Source organism: Corvus cornix, chromosome 3, assembly GCF_000738735.6.
Source record: "Corvus cornix cornix isolate S_Up_H32 chromosome 3, ASM73873v5, whole genome shotgun sequence".
NCBI classification, from domain to species: domain Eukaryota; kingdom Metazoa; phylum Chordata; class Aves; order Passeriformes; family Corvidae; genus Corvus; species Corvus cornix.
Window position 1 is genome coordinate 69,911,882 of NC_047056.1, and position 22,142 is coordinate 69,934,023.

Genomic DNA, 22,142 nt, shown 5'->3' on the forward strand with positions numbered 1-22,142 from the left:
TAAATCTTTCAACCTGTGAAATTTTTATATATATATATATATATAAATGAATCTTACCTATCTATTTCACTGCAATATGTTAAGCTAAAACATTTGGTATTTCAGGTGTTGGATTTAAGTCTTATTTTATTGCATACTTGGTGTATTTCTGATTTGTTGCTTGATTTTGCTATATTTGTTAAAATTTTTCTTATTGAAGTAATAAACATGGTGGGGTTTTTTGTGAGTTGGTGGTTTTGTTTGTTTGTTAGACATAATACGACTTCAAAATATTGAGAAACGTTTTTATAGTGAGTTTCTTTTCTTTAATCCTGCAGCTACAAGCTTCGGTATAGCTTTGCCAGCTTGGATTGTGGATCAGAAAAATTCAATTCTGGTGAGTCAGCTTACTTAGCTCAGGATTTTAAGGTGAACTTTCAAGTGTTTTTGAAAAAAAATTTGCTTAATACTGCACATTTTTAGTCAAAACATGTTAATACTTTGGTCCAAATGCACATCTTCGAAGCAAATTTCAGGAGTCATAAGTATTAGAGTAGCTTAAATCTAACCTTTGAGAGCAAAGTATGAATATGTTTGGATGGATCTCATTCCAATGATAATGAGGCTCTGTTGTGGTCACCCCTGCTACAAAGTGAGTGTTTGCTCTTGCAAGGAAATACATTTAGAGCTGTGTGCTGTGTTTCTATAGTTCCGTTTGGTTTGCTAGTGATGCTCTAATCATACAGTATTTAAATGTTCTTCCTGTTGCATTTGCTGCTGCAAGGTATTTTTCTTAACCACTTGATTTCTTTTAATCGTCTGTCCACTGCATCACAGTTTAGCTGCCAACTTTTTAATTATTAAAGAAACTGACCTGTGACCATGCGTGAATCATTTAAAACTGATTCATACGTGAATCACGCTAAACTGATACTCCTTATTTAGGCCCTACCTAATTATATTACTTGTAAGTTGCTCTTCAGAAATAATGACAGCTATTATGCAGTAAGCTTGTGTTAATTTGTAGTAAGCTTGTGGTAGTGCTACTTGACTGTATTTTAGAAAAAAGATTAAACAAGAGTGGTATTAAGTAGCCACAGTCTCTAATACAGTATGTTTTGCATTTTTTCTGTAGGTGTTGTTTGTATATGGATTAGCATTTATGGTTATTCTTCCAGTTGTTGTGGTAAGTGTTATCTGATTAATATTCTACTCTTAGTAACCAAGTTGTAAACTTAGACATTGGGTTGCTCATTCTTACCTTTCCTAGAGAGCACAAGTGAGCTTTTTTTTAAAAGGTGGTGTTTTCTTTTGTCGTGAAAAAAGTATAGCTGCTGTAGAGTTTCCAGAAAAATGCAGTGCCATGATAGAGAGGGGACTGCAGGGAAAATATTAGATATCACAAGAATTGATAAATTATGTAATTTGTCTTGTAGCTTCTTTTGCAAGAAAATTGAGGTGATGAGCTCAAGAGGATATTCAGTGGTGTTACAGTAGAGTCAAGACTGAGATGTCTCTAGCTGTTGGTGCTAGAATGATTACTGCAGGTGGAACAGGTGGTTGATTTGTTTTTTCCTGGCTGCCTTTGTTTTCATAACTTCAGTTTTTGTTGTTCTTCTGTACACCATGAGATGTCTGCACTTGAGATTGCTTTGTGTGAGGAATCAATTGCTAGGTGATTGTTACTTCTCAGGTTTGCCCTACAGTATTGCTTTTGAACCATGTCCCTTATCCACCGATTGTGCATTTGGGGTATGGCATGAAGCAAGACTCAGAAAGCTGACACTGAAAAACCCCTCATGTTCTTGAGAAGATTTTCATTTGAAAAAGTGTCCTGAGGTCTTGGCAGCTGCTTGCATCATTGTGTGCAGAGACTCAGAGAGACATTATCCCTTCCCTTTGAGTTTTTCTGTGTGATTGAAGATTCAGTTTAGAAGATTAAATGTGGTGATTTCAACAAGCTGTTGAATAAAAAGTTTAAAATCCAGGGTGCAAAAATTTTTCATACCTTTCCCTTTAGGATTCAGTTGATGTCTGTTGATGCTTTTTTGTATACACATACTTGTAGTGATTTATACTAGGTTTATCATAGCTCAAATGAAAGGAAAACAGCCTTGCTATTGGTACAAAGAAATGTTCTGAGCACAGGAAAAATAGTCTGCCTGCCTCTTCTTGCTCCATACCAGATGTAGACTTGTACATTGACTTGTCGCTGTAAATTTCTTTTATAGTCAATGAAGAGGAATAGTAATTTTTATGGAGCAAGTTATTTTATCATTTGATTTTAAAGTAGACATACAAGGTAATTCATGCCTTTAATGGGCCTGTTTCTTTCATGAATCAATGAAGTAGCTGAAATTCCCTACAGTGTAGTCATCCTATATTTGATGGACATCTAAAATAAAGGAAGGCTACTTCCACCCTTTGAATCCAGATTAAAGAAAAACGAAAATACTGATAAGTGTTTTATAAGATAAGTTCTTTCCAGACCTCCACTGACCTAAGTAATGTCCTGTACATAAGGCAAGAGACAGGAGCTGTATCTGTAGAAGCAGTTAGGGCAGCCTTTTTCATGTAGGTTTGGACTGGCTAGTTACGTTTTTCTTCCAATACCTGTACTTGTACAAATATTTGATAACTATGGGATTATAGTTAATTTTTTAATGCAGAAAAACATTGTAGAAAGTTGTGTACTGTTTTGTGCCAGGGTTCATCTATTCATGGAGGACTCAAACCTAATTTATTAAAAAAATTGTTGGAGCTAGTCCTTGAGCATTTCCCAAATAATTAAGTAGATTGCAGAATTCTTACTATAGTGGGGGAATTCACTATTATTAAATTAATCGTAGTAAGCATCATTTACTACTGTACTGCTTGTTGCTCTTTGCTTACGGTAAACTTTACAGTAGATTAAGGAGTATCTTTGATGTGTTTTCTTATATTAAATGAGCTTTGCTTACAGGGAGGAGTTTAATGAACAGATTGGAGTTTATAACCCAGCACACCATTTTTCTGAAAATATATTGGATGGTACAACCACTGTAGAGCGAGTTCTGTAATTTGAGTCACTGGTGTAATGCTGATTAGGCAATTATCAGAGTGTTGCTGAAGGTTTGGAAAACTTCTTCTGTCAACCTGAAGGTGTATGGCTTAATTCTGAAATTTACAGCAAGGGCCCCATGCCACCTCCAGATTCCCCTTCTGAAAAGCATTTTCTGATCAGGGGACTTAAATCACAATTTTGCAAATTTTGTCATAGTGAAAGAAATGTCTTTGTTCTCAGTTTGATCTTGGTCTGCCTAAACTAGGTTTGAGTGCTGTGTTGCACTGTAAGGAGCTACCACATCATATATAGAAAGTGGTAAATTGAGTGAATTTACTGTTTAGTGAATTGATTAAAACAACCAGAAATAAACCAAGCAGTGTATATGTGTGCAAGTGTATATGCTGGGGGAAATTCTCTAGGCTAGAGGTCATTTATAAATGTTTAACATTAGATTCTCTCAGATTAATTTATCAGTGCGCTTTTAAAGTTTGTGTCAGCAAATATTTTTTGTTTCCCTCTCCTTTCTGAAATTCAGTTAACTTCAACATAGGCAAAATCAGTTGGGCTGAGTTACCTGGTTGTTGACTGCATGAGGTCATGCAGTATGGCTGTTTTGATGCTTCCTTGTAGCTGACATCAGTCTGTTCTTGTTGAATATTTCAGGGTTCCTGGTGGTACCGATCAATACGATACAGTGGAGATCAGATTCTCATTCGGACAACTCAAATATATACATATTTTGTCTATAAAACCCGGAACATGGACATGAAGCGTAAGTAAAAGGCATCTTGAACTGTAGATGTTCATCTGGAAGTGTCACTCTGGTGACGTTAAAATACTCCTATTTCATAAGCTTTATTTAGCTTCTCATGCTTCTCATTCCTTTAGAGTGTTTTTAAAACTTAATTCCGTCGCAGGCGAAGAATACTCTGTAAGAAGACTTAAATATTTGGGAGAGGGAATTGTATAGATCTATACTTATGTCCATCTATACATTTAACAAAAAAAAAAAGAAAGAAAAAGGGGTACTGAATGTTGGGAAAAACATACTGACCTGCCTGTAGCCCTCAGTTGCCAGTAGGAGCCAACCTCTCTGTGTTTTCTTCTGTTAGTGTAACAAAACAGGCTTTGGAATTTTTTTAAGGGCTTCATACAATTTTTATGTGCATAAAAAATGAAATAGCATTTCTGGGTTTTTGATATTAGAATAGAGAGCTAAATTTCTCTTAAAAAATTGCTATCAATTCCATGTTATTTTGTTACTTGTTTGTAGCTTTCAATATACTTACTTTTCTTGTCTACTCCCTTATTTCAAAGGAATAACCCCCCCCTCCCCCCCCCCCATTTTTCTGGGAAAAACTGTAGATGTATTACGTTGGGGGCTGGCATGGGCCTGAAGAATTGGCACAGTACTCCATAATTCTAGATTGGATTTAACTAGACTGCATGCTCAGAGCAATTGAAAAGCAGAATAGAAGAATCCCCAAAACCTTCTGAAAGAGGGTTCATAAATATATTTTCTTACTTCTTTGAATTGCGCTGTTTTTCAGCTTTAAATTTGCTGGAAGACTGCTGAAATCTGCTCTTGATCCATCCTTTTCCTACAGAGCAGAAATGCTCCACAGATGATCCAAGAGGTGTAGGGGATGAGAGTATGGAAAGATGTTAGCCTTCTATTCACAGGACACATGGATTTGTGTGTGGGATTAGTTCTGACCGGTTTATACTCTATCATACTCCTATGCTTTTTCCCCTCTCCAGCCAGGTGAGAAAAGAGGAACTGGGGTAGTAGGTGAGACGTTAGAAGTTTAGGGAGATCGCTTTCTTTCTCCAGACTTGTCGGTAGTAGATTATTTCATATTGAACCTTGCTCAGAACCCAGCCTTGAGAGGCTTGCCTTGTGTCTCCTGCAGATTGGTTAAAAAGTTAACTTTAGGTTTAAGTGACCTTATTTAAGGACTTAACACTTTTAGGTAGTTCCAGGATCAGAGGCAGGTCAGTTTTTTCTGTTGAGGTCTGTTGTGCAGTCTGAATGAAAACTGAGGTGCAGCTGAGGTGGCTTAGACAAACCACACAGTGATCATGTAAGGCTTTTGCTTGGTTGTGAATTCCATTGTAGTGTGGTATATCAGTGTCAGCAAATGTAATCAAACAGGCTAGAGAAATGATGGGACAAATCTGCATGACTTGCCTTGTTTTAAGGAATTTTTTCAGGCTTCAGGACAAACAAACTTTTAAAATTTTCTTTCCTGGAGATTTACAGTTGTTGATCTTAAATAATGGGAAGATATTTGTAGTCATCTGAAAGTCTTCAATATGCTGTGCTGAGGAAGTGAATAGATAATCGAGCATGGAACAAAAATTGATGCTCAGTGAATTGACTCACTCTTAGTAGTTTGAATTCACTGGGCAGTGCAGGTAGGCAAAAATAACTTTGACTTGCTCATAAGAGCACTTGTTCAAAATTTGAGAAGGAAGCTGGAGTAACTACTGGTGAAAAAGTTATTTTAACTGGAGCAAATGATTGTGAGCTCTCTCTGATTGTCTATGGCTGGGGGGTCTGATGCATTCATGAGCAGAAAGCTCACAATGAGACTAAAATATCCAGTTGTCTAGGGCTTTCATTTTAATTACACTACAGAATGTTTTGTGTAATATGGATTTTCCTAATCACATTAAGAAAAGAGCAGTCCATCATCTTTGTGCAATTTGTTTGCAGGATTATTTATTGAACTGCTTTTCTAATAATTAAAAGAATTTTTCTGTTGAATTTTCAATGCTGACTGAACTGAAAATGGAGTTGAAATTTTATCCTTCCTGCCTCCCTCTTCTGTACACATTGTTGTGCTGCTGCAGGCACATGGATTGCTGAGAGGAATGGTTCTGTGAGCATGCAGAAGTAGTCAAACTGCTGTGCAGTGATGTCTGCTGGTCCTAATGAAGTCTAATTGTGTTTTTTTGAAGACATTTAGTGTCAAATGCTGGACTTGATACCATGTGAAATTGAGCCTTGAATGATCTCTTTTGTCTTGTGCCAGACATTGATTCCTGCCTCCTTTGCCCTGTGGCAGTAGTAACTTATCCATTAAGTCGAGAACATGGATATTCATAATTGTTGCGGGGAGGAATGGGAATAAATTTTATGGCGGAAGGTTCTGAAGAAATGAGTTGGTGGCTTAGGATGTTGACATTTTCTTTGTCTGACTCCAATTATCTTTGCAGGACTTATCATGGTTTTAGCAGGGGCATCTGAATTTGATCCTCAGTACAATAAAGATGCGACGAGCAGACCAGCAGACAACATCCAGATACCTCAGGTCAGTTATATCAAGAGCTGTTTTAACTGACCCCTTCAAGGGAAGAGGGAGACGTTGCTTTTAGGTGACCAGCTGACAGAATTCAAGTCGAATTCATAATTCTCCGGGCATTAACTTTGTAGGGAGGCAACTGTATCCCTTCAGAAATACGAATTAGAAACTAGACTTGATCTAAACTTTTTTAAAAGAAAAGATAACATGAACTGTGCTAATGCTTATTTTAAATTGAATTGGTTTAGTATATAGGCTGCTGCACTGGGCTTTTGGGGAGGGGTAAAGTAAATAAGAAATTAAAGTGTTAGTCTTTACAGATTTTGAGTATTGACATGAGGAGGTGATCACCATTTGATGTTCTTTTAAATCATTAACACAGATCTGGTGGAGTGTATTAACAGTAAAATGAAATTATTATCTGATGTCTGAATTAGTAATGTCTTTAAATATTGTAAAGATTCCTCCATGAATATCTGTTCCACTCTGGTTACCTTTTATATTCATTTCCATTCAGTGTTTCCAACAGAGATGCCATAAATGCATACTGTGGAAAATAATTATTACTAGCAGAGTTTTAGGAAGTCTTATTTATCAGAAGCTAACACTTTGATTTTAAGAAGTTTAAAGCACAGTATACAAAATGCTCCAATGAAAATGTTTTGAGTTGGCAAAAAGAGGGGGAATTAATCTCACAGATTTAACCTTTGCATGCACATGATTAAATTTTCATGTTTTAAACATGACCTAAACGTAAGAGATATCTCAGTCTGTTTTCTTTTACTTAATTTTCTTTGTCTCTTTTATCATGTTGTGGACTTTATGAGTAGAAGATGAAATTGCAGTAAAGTGGGGTTTTTCAGCAATGGGAGCAAAAGGCTGGAAAAGATCACCTTGATCAATGGTTCTTCTCTCATGCTGTTGCCAGCATTGGCATTCTGCAAGCCCTTTTACATTTAATCATTCATTATTTAAAAGGCAGTCAAGCCTTCTGTAACCATATCCTGCTGAGAAGCTGTTCCAGAACTTGCTGTTCTAGTAATTAGAAGTCTTGTTTGTGACCAATTTATATCCTTGGTTTTTATCATCACTATTCTGGAGTCTAAATTATTCTTGCTGCGTGTATCCTTATGCATCTGTAGTACAGAAGGAATAGCCCATTAGTTATCTTTTTGTCTTTATTTTGCTAAACTAGAAAAGCTGCTGTCTTTCATTCCTGTCTTTTCCAAAAGACTCATTTCCCCCCTCCTGCTGTGTGCTGAATGGGGTACTGTTCCCAGTTGATAGATTTCTAAATTCTACAGTATTTTTTATCTGCTTAGAATTGTCCATAGTATTCTATGTTAAGTCTTAACAATGCCTTAGTTGCACTACTGTTCCTGTATTTCTGCTGGGAATGACTTTCAGCGTGCTCTTGTCCACAGCTGTTCTATATGGTGGTTTAGTACAACTAGAGTGGGATCAGTAAGTTTTTGGGATTTTCCCATTGTAGATATCTCTTTTTTTCAGCTAACAGGCTCCCATCTCCAAGCTGTAGTGCATGACTTTGCATTTTATGACAGATTTTGTTCCCTTTCTAAAGGTCCAATAATCAATGTCATCTGGGGTTTATTTTTTTGACTTTATGGCAGTACAGTTATTTGAAGCATCAATACAGAAGGGTATTGCTAATAACTTCTGCTTGTGTATCCTGCTTTTGGGGCCATGATCTTTGTTACCGTTTTTCACAAAGTTCTCTTTTCTAAGTTTTACTGCTCTTGGTTTGGGGTTACACCAGGATGTGCTTTTAAGAAACTTCTTGTCAGAAGATCTTTTTTTCAAGTGTGGGGAAAGACTGGTCAAAGGTTGGTGTAGCTTAGCTGTTGATACCCAAAGTTTTATTTTTGTCTTGAGATTTTGGAATTTTTATCTCTCCTCAGGTAACTTTTTGACCTAAAAAGTGAAGCTTCTGGACTGTGTACTGATGTTACTTTATCTGAGCTTCTGTTACTCAGACGTGTTTGAACTGTGGGTCTTGGTCCTGTGGGGATCAGGAAAGGTCATCCTGAATAAAGAACACCATGCTTTTTTCAAGCTAATGTGGTTTATATACAAGTTAAAATACTTGATCTTCAGCCCACTAGGGATTTCAGGCTTGTAAGCCTCCTTCCTGTTTTACCTGGAATTCTTCCTAGGGAAGTTTACTGTGTCTTAGATGGGTGAAGGTTCTCAAGGTGATGCTGTTGCTTGTGTATATTAAGTTCAATGTAAGTGCCTTAGAAATATGGTTGAATCTAGTAAACCTTGGCAATAAAATTAGATAGTAAAAATACTTACCTGTCAACACAAATTTACTTATCACTACATAAGACAAGTTTCTTGAATGCAAATCTTTATGACCCCCTTGTTCCCACATTGAAAAAAGGCATATAAAGACACTTCTTAACTTTCTGGAGCTGGGTTTTAGATAAAAATGGCTAATGTTCACCTCTACAGAAATTTCCAAGGAAAAGTTACTTAAACTCTTCCTTTTGTGAACACACTTTTTTTTCCTTTGTGAACTGTTCTCCTGTATTTGCTTGTCTTTAGCAACAAAATAACTGTTTGTGTTTTAACTATTTTATTTTAGCTAATCAGAGAAATTGGTGGCATAAATTTAAAGAAGAATGAGCCTCCTCTCACCTGCCCTTACAGTCTGAAAGCCAGAGTTCTGCTGTTGACTCATCTTGCCCGGGTGCAAGTTCCTGAGGTCCTTGAAGAAGGTAGTGGCTTCTCCCCTAATCGGATATTACTGGGAACAGAGCAAGATGCTGCATGCTACACTGCTTTTGATTCTTGTCCTATAAGGAGTTGAATGGATCTCTGCTCAATAGTCTCTATTCAGGCTGCTTAGTTTTTCAACTTTAATGACCCTTTAGAACATTTACTTAGCATTTACTCGCTCTCCTGACAGCCCTGCAATACTGATATTTTACTTTTTAATGCTTTCGGCTGCAGATATGGCTTAGATAAATTGTTTTTGGTCTTTGTAATAGAATAAAAAGTTAAACGTGAAGTATATTTGCTTTTCAGAGCAAAGAAATCCAAGATCAGCATAATGCTGTTCTCTATAGCATTTCCATGTGTATTTATTTTTGGAGGTTTTTAGCCCAGTATGTGAAGTAAAGATGACAAGATTAGAACTTTAAATATCAGTTACCTGTGAGCTTCAGTTTGTGTTTTGGGATTTTTCATACTTGTAAATATTCAAACCAAAATGTTTCTAAATGCATTTCTTAAGTTTCAGTCATGAAAGACATAGTTTTAGGCTGACCAGCAAAGTTGAGATGGTCTACATTTTAATGGAAATTTTAAAAAAACCCCAAAAAACCAAAAAACAACAAACCAGGGAAGATGCTTTGCTTCAAATTTTTCACTTTCTTTCAAAAGAAAAACAATCCGTTTTAAAAAGTAATGAAAAATGTCTCATCTTTACTTAGTTACTGTTAGTATTTAGAACTTCACAGAACTGCATTCAAAAGAAGTTGGTACTTTACAAATAATGTTTTTTGCAGAACTGGTGATTCACTTAAAATTAAGAATTCTGGTTTTAACCTGTGATTACCTAAAGAATTCAGGCAATATTAATATGGCTGATAAATTGTCTATGCCATCCTGTTGCTTCTTTTTAGATGGAGCTAATAAGTGTTGCTTCATTTGGTGTGGAAGCTGGTGTACAAAATTTGTTTCCTCTTAGAACTTGCATTTACCTGGTTTTTTTTTTAAGGAATGTTACTAAAGTGGTGTTTTTGGTAATACAAGAATGAATAGAAGTGAAGACCATGCCATTTAATGGTCCAGTTCATGTGAACTGTCTTGTTCTGATTGTTTTTCCTAGAAGTAGTACAGCATAATTGCAGCCAGTTATATCTTGCAGATCAGCAGTTTATCCTCAAGAAGAGTCCTGCACTACTTCAAGAAATGATTAATGTGATCTGCCAGCTAATAATAATGGCTCGAAGCAGGGAAGGTAAGAAAAGAAACTGTATAATTAAACCCAGTAAATATGTTTCTTCATTGTGATACTTCATAAAGTCTTTGATTCTTGTGGGAAACTTAACCTGTGATATTTAGAAATGCCTAAATGCACTTTTGCTCTTTTTACTGTAATGAGAGAGTTCTCTGCTTTGAGGATTGAAATGCTGCTGCTGCCAGGCTCTGCTCTGAAATCCTGGGTATGTGTGTACTGCTTGTAATTTTTTGCAATTAAAATTTCTCCTTAACTGCATTTGAAAACCTTTTCTTGAAGATGTGATTCATTTTCAGTAGCAAGGCATTTAGTATAAGACTTGTGTTCTTTCCATTTGCACTTTTACAGTTTTTTCTCTCCTCTTATGAGTGCCTCTTGTTCTTTAGATCATTTCTTTGCCATTATTTCTTTATATGTTGCTCATATTTCTCTGTTTCAGAATGCTATGCTCTTCAACCTGCTGTGTAGTTTTATTCTGAACTTGTAGGGGCAGGTGCTTAGCTGTAATTGCCATAGAAATTATAATTTAATTGAAATATAATATTTAAGCTTTTATCTTTTCACTGTAAAAAGGCAATTACTCAGAAGATGCTTCCTTGCAGTGTAAGGAAGCAAAGACTTGGATATCATTCATTTATTGCACCAAACATGGTCAAGGCATGTTTTTATGTCAAACTGGTGACCATTTTTTTGCTATCGAACAATACTTACTGTTTGATCTTTACTAGGCCAAAACTCCTTTAATGACCACTGATAACCTCCTAGTAAGAATGGTTTTGGGAAAGGTACTTCCCAGAACTGTTGCAAGTGGTGCTGGAAATTGTGCTACATAACAAAATAAAGTGTGAGAGGGGATATAAGCAGATAAGGATGTTGTGTGCTAGCTTAGATTTTTAAAATTTGGATAGTATTTTATAAAAAATACCTGAACCTCTGAGATACTGTAAAATAGTTCAAGGCTCTGAAAAATACCTTTTAAGATGGTCTATGTATGTATTAGTCAACTAACAAATAGTTGTTTTCTCTTGTGCATAATGAAACCAAAATAATACAGGCAGAAGATTTTTTCATGCAACAGAACCGGAAATCTTTGAAAAATGAGGAACATCTATAGTTCTTCTTGTAAAAGCTGAAATAGGATATGGAACAGAGTGCATAATATACTTTGCAACTTAAATGACCTTCAGGAAGCTGTATTCTTCTTCTCTAGTTCTGAATATAGAGAGATACTTTCTTAATTTGACAGTAAAATGATTATTTATAGATGTAGTATTCTTAATAAATTGCTTTGAAGTTCCAGAAAATTTAGATTTTAGCTTAAATTAAAACTAAAAAAAGGAAACAGTATTTTGAAATACAGTGGTGTAAACTAATTTTCCGTTAGCATGTGAAATGGTTATTTATAAACCAAATCTGAACAAGCTCTACTACTAACAATTTCCAGAGATTATCATTATCTCTTCCAGCCTCAAATCATTTTGTGAAAGCGGAAGGGAATTTATAGCTCTCATTATGTACAGTAGAAATTATTTCCCTAGATTTGGAAAAAAAGTAGGTATGTATCATAGGTATAGTTGGGGAGTTGTCTGGTATTTCTCTAACAGCTTTTCTCAAAACTATTTTCCAAAGTTTGAAAGTGGCAGTACCCAGAAATTTGTACCAAACAACCAAACATTTCCTCTTGCTTCTGTGCCAGTGCTCTGAGCACATGGTATTAAAGAGAAGGTGGTACCCAACAGTTGCCCATTAACAGCCAACAATAATGAAACTGGGGATTTCAAGGTAAACAGTTTCAGAATTTTGATCTTTGGTCTAAAGTGGAGTCACTGCTTTTACTACTTACTGCTTAGCAAATGTAATGCATTGACCCTGTTTTTGATGACTGTGCCATGTAGAGAGAACTGTCTCACCCTGGGAAACAACTGGAAATTTTAAAGCTGGCATTGGTTTGGTTTTGTGTTACGTTTTTTTAAGATGAATGAAATTGAAGTTAGGTATTGAGAATTTTGAGAGATTGCTTTGCTTAAGTTTGTATTTGTCACCATAATTTTAAGTGGCTTAAAACTTAACTGCAGTTGGTTTTGGGGTTAATTTTCACTTAAATCAACCTTGACACAGTAATTAAAATGATCACATGCTATAATTAGTCATAGCTTTTCAGCAGTCCTGATCTGTGAAAGTACAAAGGTGATGGCATGTGTTAATACTATCTAAAGAAATATTTTGGGGACAAATTGTACTTTGTGAAACCTGAATTGATGGTGGGATGAGAAGCTCATTTTGTGCTGCATTTATGCCTTTCAAATATTCTGAAATGTTTTTGTTATTATTATTGATGCCATGAGGATTTTTTTGCCTTTTCTTTTATACCCCTTTTATACTTTTTTACAACTTCTGTATTCTTAGTGTTTTTAGCCTACATTCTTAGACTTGTTTGTCAAGTTAAGAGACTAAACATTTTAGAAGCTTCGTAGTTAAGGATCAAAATGCCCCCAGACCGCAAGGTCCTCTCCAAAACACATTTTGTAGACTAAGACAGAACCATCCAGGGGAAGGTTCTTGGGGAGGAGGGCTCACTCGAGCCTCTCCTTGGAGAATTTTTGATAGAGATGCTAATTAGTAAAACCTGTAATGTTAGACCAGATTTTTTGGGGGTGTGCATTGCAGGGTGCATTTCGGTGCATTCGACCTGGACATGTGCACCTAAGGATCCTTAAAATAAATACCAAGGTAAAATCCCTTTTTCCCTTCTAACCGTGTTTGAGTCTTCATTTTAAGACTAGGAAAAGGCATCATTATAAGCTTAATGTCTACAGCAATTCATGCTCACCTTGTAATCAGGTCTTTTGAAGAGAGATACTTGGGATGAATCTTCACAATCTTGGCACTTAGCTTTGCTTTGTGCCATCCCTTGCTTGCATCCATTTTTTTGTGGCAATTTAACTGATACCTGAGAACCAGCAAGTATAAATTATTTTCATGGCTTCCTTGACATCATCCTTAAGTATGATAAGTAGATAGATAGGTGCCTTGCCAAGTGAAGTGTTTGCTGCCAAAAACATGGAATGGGCTCCAGTAAGTGTCTCCAGAAGTTGGGCGTCAGTTCAGCTGTCCAGTCAAAGCACATTCCTTAATTCAGGTTGGAAGCTGCAGTGTAATGAAGAGGTTGTGGCTTGACCTAGGTATATGCCAGTCCTTCACAAGCAACTAAAATTTGCATTTAAATTTGTGATTGACTACTTAAATGTCATATGTTGGGTTTAAACTGAAAGAGGGTGGGTTTAGATAAGAAATTCTTTGCTGGTGAGGGTGGGGAGGCACTGGAACAGGTTTCCCAGAGAAGCTGTGGATGCCCCATCCTTGGAAGTGTTCAGGGCTGGGTTGAATGAGGCTTTGAGCAACCTGGTCTAGTGGAGGGTGTCCCTACCCAGGGCAGGGGGTTGGAACTAGATGATGTTTGAGGTCAATGCAAAGCATTTTATGATTCTGTATTTTTGGTCAATTTTGTAACCTTAGGTTAAAGGTCATCTTGTATTGTGCAATTTGACAATCAGAAGCTGTCAAAATAGGTACAGCAATGACATTAATTTTATGGTGGGGCATTTGGAGGATGTTAAAAGCTATGCTGTCCTCAGGTCCAGTCTCAGGGAGTACAAAGACCCTGTGTTCTTTTCAGGAAACCAAAATAATACTTTCCAACTTTAAAATATTTTTCTACTGTCATATAGATGATGAGTCAATCCTTCAAGAAAGAGAATATTTTCTATTCTCACTAGTGCTCTGTGGCTATTTTCTATTCTCACTAGTGCTCTGTGGTCTCAAAGCTCTAGATGAATTTCCTGCAAAAGTCAGTTTGTCAGAGATTATTTAGGATTCTTTTATTGACTTGGTTTGCAGTGTGTTTTTTTAACTTAAAAAAATCCAGTGACTTTGCTTAGCAGCAGCAGCCAAGAAAATTACAGGGGAGGTGGAAGCTGGGTGAAATGGAAAGTAAATGTGGTGTTATTTGGTTGGGACATTAATCTTTCCATTACTACTTTTTCTTTAAAGGTTGAAGTTACATCTTTCTTAGTTACCTGTCTAGCCAGGTAGTTCCATTTGTGTGTTATATTTCTCTTTGCATTGCATATAATTGTCACATGTCCTCCCATGTAATTTGATTTGATAGCTGATGATATTTATAGCTTGGTGTAATTAGTGAAGAAACAGACAATTTGAAGGGGAAAGGGGCAGGTGAAGCAGAGGGAAGAGTGATCTTTCATGTGCGGTTAATATGCCCTCATAGCTGCTTAGAAATTTGCAGCAAGATAGTGAGTGGTGTAAAGGAAGCAGCAAACATACTGAAGACACCAAATTCGTGGGGGGGTTTTTGTGGTCAAACTTACTACCTTTTCGTATTTCCTCTGTTAAATGTTCTAAAATTAATTTAAACTTGCTTTTTATCAAAATGCAAGGTAAGTGTTTAGCAGTTGTAGCTTTGGTACCCTTTTGTTCAGGTGCAGGCTATAGCCTGTCTGCCTTCTCACCCAGGTGTAAGCAATCCTGCTTTTATCTGCATCTCTCACTGCCTTGACAGCGTGGTCAGCTGGGTCACACAGCCCTAGCAGAGTGGCCACAGTCCTTCTGACCACTGGTCTAATCAATCTCTTGAGAGATACCTCTGTGCCCCTGTTGTAGTGTCCCAAATACACATATTTGTATACATATGTATCTGTGTATATACCCAAAGATACTTGTGTTCACACATTTATATGTTTATGTGCAGAATATACCTGTTACAGTCAAGGTAGTCAAAGGCTGATTGTTTCTCAGAAAAGATTTTAAAGTGTAGGAGAAAGCATAGGGATTCTTAAATGAAGTAGCAGGCATCATAAATTGCAGGTGCCTTCCATAATACCTGTTGAAAATGGCCTTCAGTTCTTTGATGTGCCACATATAAGTTCAGAAAAAGAGTTAAGTAACTTAAGTTCCTTTTAGCTCTTTGAAGAGGATCTGAACTTATTTTTTTGTTTCATGGTAAAGCATTGCCAGTTCTGGACTTGCAGCAGCTCTTGAGCTGCAGGGGAATTCTGAAATGAGTTCTCTAAACAGGGTTTATGAGAAGTTTTATTTATGAATGAATGGTTGTCAACATTATGTTGCAGTTTATGTTGCAGTTTGTGTCTGCTTTGCTTTTTCATTTCTTTGCAGATGTGATGAGTATTAAATTACTAAGTGGGGTTTTTTGGTTTTTTTTTTCCTTTTGCTCTGTTCTGGCTAAGACTTTTTCTCCTTATAATCATTTTAATTATGAGAGTGTAGGCCTTTTTGCACTTTAAAATATGAAAAGAATTGTAGGCAATTTCTAAAAGAAAAGTCAAATAGGTGTTTGCCCAGACACCCCTTTTAACCATTAAGTTTATTTATAAAAGTCATGCATTTCGTATTTTTACAGCTCTTCTTACTGCCTTCTAACATAATATGGTCTGCTTAGCTTCAATTATAAATATAGTTTTTTCTTGCATGTGATAGGCTCCTACCTAGTATGTTCATTTCTCAAGATGAAAATATTATAAATAATGTATTATGTTGTAAAAGATTAATGTTTAATGATAAACTATATTAAATGATATGCTAAACATGTTATACAGACACACACACATACATAAAGCATACAAATTTTGTTTGTTTTGATGCTGCATTTTTAAAACTGAATTGGAGTTTTTGTCTATAATAATTACATAGATACATTGTGCAGTTGTTGTTCCCTGAGGCAATGTTAGATGGAAGTCTCCCTTAGTGTTCAGCTGTGACATCCTAAATAGAGGGAAGAAAATGTCTGCTGGTCTGTGTGGCTGGAGTGAGAGCAAAAAGGCTGCCCAGTTAATTATACTGAGCATTTAAAGATGTCTCTTTCTTTTGCTTTGTGGACTGGAAATAAGGTTTTCTGTAATACAAGTATACATTGGAAAAGTATAAAGAAAAAAAAATTAAAAATTATGTGTTTTGTTTCATTCTCCCCAAGAAAGGGAGTTCCGTGCTCCATCTTTGGGATCTTTGGAAAATTGCATGAAGCTTTCCCAGATGACAGTCCAGGGACTTCAGCAGTTCAAGTGTCCCCTGTTACAGCTGCCTCACATTGAAGAGGACAATCTTAGGAGAGTTTCCAATCATAAAAAGGTATAAAAATACAAATGATACTGGGTAACCTCTTAAAATGCTGTCTGCTACTTCTTTTACCTATCTGCGGCTAAGGAAGCAAGGTCATGAATTAACTAAGAGAATAAAAATAGATTTATTTTTCAGGAATTCAATACAATACTCCTAGGTGTTCTCTCTACTTTTGGTTTCTTTAAAGTCCATCTCAGTTAGGAGGTGGGGATTAAGATCAGAGATCTGGTAAGTGTAAATAAGTGTAAAAGATCATTCTGTGTTGACTTAACAAACAATAGGAACAGTTTCTTTCCTATTACAATGTACTATCTACTATTTAATATTCTTCCAGAATGTGTGGGGAATATCCTATTGGGACTTTCTTTTTGGGGAAGGGGGGGTGGGGGAGGGTTGTTTGGCTTTACATGGTTCTTAATCTACTTTGATAGAAAATATATTTTGGAAGCTTACACAGAGGAGTTCATAAAAGAAAAAAAATAATCAGTTACTATGGGAAGCATTTCAGGTTTTGTGATCCTTTGTGTGAAAGGCTGTGTCTTACAAAGCTTTTGCTACGTAACTGTAGTTGGGTAAGTGATGGTATCTGTAGACTTCAGGGACAAAAAAGAGTAGTCTTGTCTGAATACCTGCATGTGTTTCTTCATTCTGTTTCACCAGCTGTCTTTGTATTCAAACCTGCTTGTTCGTTCAAGTCTAGTATATCTTCTGGGAGTGCCTGGTTAGAAACAGCATTTCCTTCTACTGGAAGCTGTTGACTTTTCTGCTAGTTCTATTATAGTGGTTAATATGGATCAATCTTGAAAATACTATTTTTATCTGATGGCAATTTTGTTAGCTTTAACTACAGCCTTAGGGGGTGTTTAAATGCTCCTGTGTTAGTGTGAAGACTAAGAATAAACATTCTAGAAGATGCTAGTTCATGAAATATTCAAGTGGTCATATCCTTTGGATAAAGTAAAAGAGTCTCTTACGGGTATCATTAAAGACTTTTAAAATCCAGTCTTAAACTACAGGGAACATATGAGAAAATAAGGAATTTTAAATGTATTTTTTGTCATGTGCGTTGTCACTAAGTAGAAAACTGAAGAATTTGGCTATGATATAATCCCACCTCTCTTTGCTATAAAAGAGGGAAGAAACCAGTTTTTTAGGCTAATTTGTACAGGATTCACATGCATTGAGTTCTTCAAAAATACAGTGCCCTAGACTGGCAGTATGATCAGTCTACGTGGATGCATGAAATTGTTTTTAATAAAGTACATGCATTTATAATGCTGAGGTAATCAAGTATTCAAATCTGTTTGTTTTATCCTTTTAGCTCTGCTCTGCAAATCTTAAAATGAGTGGATTTAGATTTGTTTGCAATTCAGTACAAAAAAAATCCCTAAACTCGTATTTGGTTGTTTCTGCTAATGGAAGTCTCAAAGCACTGAAGTACTCTATCTAAATAAAAACCCTACCAGGAAGATTTCTTGGCTCAACTTCTTGGAAAACTTGGCTGAAATAACAAATTTGTAAGAAACTATAAAGTACCATTTCTAAGGGGTGACATACTAAGGAACACACCAATGTTCAAAGCAGTGCTGTTGAGTAGGTTTGAGTGCAACCTCTTTGGTTTATTGTTTCTCAAAACATACGCTTGCTAGTTTCCCAAAGCGTGGGGTTTTTAACAGGAACAAATGTAATGGTGTGTATGTATTAGTAACATGTGGGGACACCAATGATGCATTATTAAGAGTTTATTTGTGGACTATGTTCTGTGCTACCACGTGGCTTCCTTTCTTCTTTTTTTATTTCAGTATAAAATCAAAACTATTCAGGATTTGGTGAGTTTGAAAGGCTCAGATCGTCGCAATTTATTGCACTTCCTAGAAGATAAGAAATATGAAGAAGTTATGGCTGTCCTTGGCAGCTTTCCATATGTCACTATGGATATAAAACCACAGGGTGAGTGGGAAGTCCTTTTGTTCTGTGTATGTCACTCTTCTGACATTTTAATAGTCTGCTGGCAGTAAGCTTTTGGAGGATGCTGAAACACAACTCATTGCTATTTATGTATTTATGTGGCCTGGAAATTGCATACTTCTTTGGAGTGGTGGGGTCTCGTACATGAGAGTTACAGTCTGAGGAGATAAAGTACATTGAAACATTCCATGGATTCCCAAGCCAGCAGTAGTTTCTCATACAGGAGCTTATCTGGTATTTCGTCTTTTGATTTTAATATTTCATGAGCAGTGTGGAATTTTTGTTGAAATACCACTTTTATTAGCTGTCTTAAACAGTTACGCTTATTCTAGAATTTACGCTCAGCCTTCTTCAGCATGTAGAGTCCTTTGTGAGATTTTTGAGTTGGAGATCCTGATGACTAAATATTCATGAGTTCCTTTGTGATAATTCTTGTATAGTTTTTATATCTGGCAGAATTTGTCTGAGCTATGCTTAGCTACCTTTTGTGTGCACCATTTCAATGAATGTATAATGGTCTTCGTCTCTGAAAATTAGGTATATTGTTAAGCAGTTCCTGTTAGACAGCCTTGCAGTGGGAAGTGAATTGGTTCTGTGGTCTCCTTTTGTTTGTAGAAGAACAGTGCTAGTAAATGTGTGATATTTGAAAGGTTGTTCTAATTCTTGTTTCTAGTTTATATTGTCATTGTGATAGCAACGATCGCATTCAAAATGTGATCTGCTTTGTTTCGGTAGCCTGATTGTAATTTGGCTTATGTGTAGTCCCCTGTGAGAAGCAAGTGTTAGAGGAAATATCTGTTAAGGAAGCAAATGTTTGCTAATCTTGGTGTTTCTAAATGTTATTTATGTTGGTTTTGGTGTTTGTTTTTTTTTTTAACAAATAAACAGAGGACTTTGTTATTGTAGCATAGGATTGTATATAGTCTTGTTAATCTGCTTAAAATTCAGTCTTGGAGTACCTCCCCATATTTTGGCAAACAACTATTTCCAGCCTCCAGTCTTCATTTGTCACACAGCTGCACTCAAGTGTGGTGTGGAGGATTAAACCGTGCATATGCTTTTCTGTTTAGCTCAGTATTGCCATTATATAAAATATGTATGTAAGACTAGTGAATAGTAAAACTGCTTCCTCAGAGAGGGACTGGAGGGGAATAAATAAAATGTCTACACTGGGACATAACTCTGTTCCTCTCCTACCTGAGACATTCTCCAGTTTATAGGTTGGAGGTATAAACTCCTCAGTGGCTCTCCTGTGGGGTTTGTTTGATGTTTTAGTTAAACTAATCATTGCTATTCTTTTATTTTTCTTTGCCTTCTCCTTAAAAAATAATTAAATGCATGATTGTTAATGTGGCATTGAAAATGAGTTGTTAATCATATGAAAGTCAGGAAAATGAAAATTATTATTCCCAAAACAAATATAACAGGGTCCCTCTGGTCATGTGTGGTATTTCATGTTTCTGAAGTTTAATGCTTTAATATATAATGCATAGTATTACAGGGTTATGGTTCCCACAGCAGCTATAACTTTGAATTTTCTAACTTTCATGCAATTAAAATTTCAAACTCAATGTTGCGGTTTTATAGGTTGCTGAATTACCAGCCCTCGTTCTGATAGTGTATTTGAAGTTGTAAGAGACTTATTAAATAATACTTTGAGATTTATTTTTTGTTAAAAATTCTGGAATTTGAATGCTTACATTTAGAAGTAGCAGAAGCAATGTTTAATGGAGAAAAGGCTTTAAAGAAGTCTAATAGATGTGTTGCTTTTCTTTTTGCACTAGTTTTGGATGATGAAGACAGCAACAACATTACAGTAGGTTCTCTTGTCACTGTTCTGGTCACACTAACAAGACAGACCATGGCAGTAAGTATTAAGAATACTTGTTCTTTCATGGTAACTGCATGTATATAGTAGTAAACAGGCATTTCTGGTTGTTTTGTAAACGTAACTGTAAGGTTAAGATTTGACATTGAGAACTTGTGCTCTTAATCCATTCTTATGGTTTTGTTTTGGAATGAGAAGGTTTTCCTGGAATAAAACCAAAGTTCAGTCTGACCCATTGCAGTTGTCTAGGGAACAGTAACAGAATATGTCAAGTGATACTGCTCTGAGGTTTGTAAACAACAGGAAAAGAGACGTTCAGAAACTTGGTTCTTGAACTAAAATAAAATATTCACTCAAGTCCTCAGGACAGTGCTTGATTTCACTTTATGTGGGCTCATAATGTTACAAATCTCCTGGGTGTTCTAGGCACTTCTCTGAAAGAAGCACAGTCCAGCAGAATGCAGAATATGTATAACTTAATATAAAGGAGGTACACCAGTGTCACATGAAGAAAGTGGACTGCTGAGTAGGAAAGCATGTGGCATAACCAAAACAATACTACACCCTAGTAGTTAAACTTCTAACTTGTGCTTATTTTCTAGCTTAAAATGCAGTAATGGCTTTCTTTGAACAAAAAACCTTAATACACAGAACCTAAACAAACTTTGATATGTCAAAGACTACAGTGTCAATTTTTGCATGTGTACTCATGACATAATTGTCTAATTAAACAGAAGGTCTGAATTACACCTCTAAGGTAAGGCACACAAGCCTAAGTATTACAGGGGAGATCAGACTATTGAAGCCAGTTGAGCAGAAAGTCGTATATACAAGCTCCATGTGCTCATGCTGTGGTAGCTGAAGGTGCAGTAGGTAGAAAGTAAAAGCACTGTATCAATATGCTGGAATTGCAAAATGAAGGAAACTGAAAATTGTGAGGTTATTGAACTGTACTTAGAAACTAAAATGTCTAACAGCATATAGAAAATTCATTTAAGGTGTTTCCTGTGACCTCCACTGGGCAGTCTGGCATAGAAACACGTGACTGTAAAACTAGAGCTAGCCTTTTGTATGATGCACTTTTTTTGTGGTGGTATTTCCTATTTGCCCTCTTTATGTAAGACAGCTCCTTGTGACTGTTTTGTTTGGGTGGGTTTTTTTTAATGGCATATAGTATATTTTGAAGAAAGAAATGCATTAAAAATTCCATTTACATAGAGATGTTCTATTTTACAGAATCCTAACATTGTGTTGTGTCCTAACGTTTCACATTTCTGGTTTGATTTGTTGTTCTGTGTCCCTGAGTAGCAGAGCAGCTGTTGAAGTTTTTAATGCTCTGACAACTGGAACAGAATTAGCATTTTACTACTGCTTGCTTTTGTGATACAGGATTTCTGTGCTTTATAAAACAAGTAGATTCTTAGGAACAAGATGACATGTTGCTACTAAATTTCTTTGTAGTACTAGTGATGAAAAAATCTGAGACCAAATGTTTGAAAGTGTTTAATTTTGATCTGTTAATCCCCTGTTGTGTCTGTCACTGATAAAAGAATTTGCCATAATGAGTGAAATATTCAGACCTGATCAAGGTGATTTAGTTTAAGTTCAAATATGAAATAATAATTTGCTCTAGAGATGCATTAGTAGTTTTCACATCTTTCTCTAACCAGGATGTGTTTGAAAAGGAACAGTCTATATGTGCAGCAGAAGAGCAACCAACAGAAGATGGGGTAAGTGAAGAGTGAATGTTCCTCTTGCTAATTAAAGAGACCTTTCTTTCACATCTTGAATTACTAATTGTGCACTTCTCAAGTATTTTTTTTCAGAAATGCCTACTGAAGTGTCCTTTGAGCTGTGCTTTCTAATTTTGGTTCT

At 36.1% G+C, this 22,142-nt stretch overlaps 1 protein-coding gene across 1 annotated transcript in view; it reads left to right on the plus strand.

The window, feature by feature from the left end:
• SEC63 (SEC63 homolog, protein translocation regulator) overlaps nucleotides 1-22,142 on the plus strand; it is a 59,556-nt gene that overhangs the window by 27,949 nt on the left and 9,465 nt on the right. Inside the window, exons 6-15 of the mRNA XM_039568959.1 lie at nucleotides 318-376; nucleotides 1,115-1,165; nucleotides 3,689-3,797; nucleotides 6,248-6,342; nucleotides 8,942-9,074; nucleotides 10,229-10,321; nucleotides 16,326-16,480; nucleotides 18,274-18,421; nucleotides 20,224-20,306; nucleotides 21,938-21,997. Coding sequence (XP_039424893.1) covers nucleotides 318-376; nucleotides 1,115-1,165; nucleotides 3,689-3,797; nucleotides 6,248-6,342; nucleotides 8,942-9,074; nucleotides 10,229-10,321; nucleotides 16,326-16,480; nucleotides 18,274-18,421; nucleotides 20,224-20,306; nucleotides 21,938-21,997 — 986 coding nt within the window. The remainder of the gene's footprint in view (nucleotides 1-317; nucleotides 377-1,114; nucleotides 1,166-3,688; nucleotides 3,798-6,247; nucleotides 6,343-8,941; nucleotides 9,075-10,228; nucleotides 10,322-16,325; nucleotides 16,481-18,273; nucleotides 18,422-20,223; nucleotides 20,307-21,937; nucleotides 21,998-22,142) is intronic.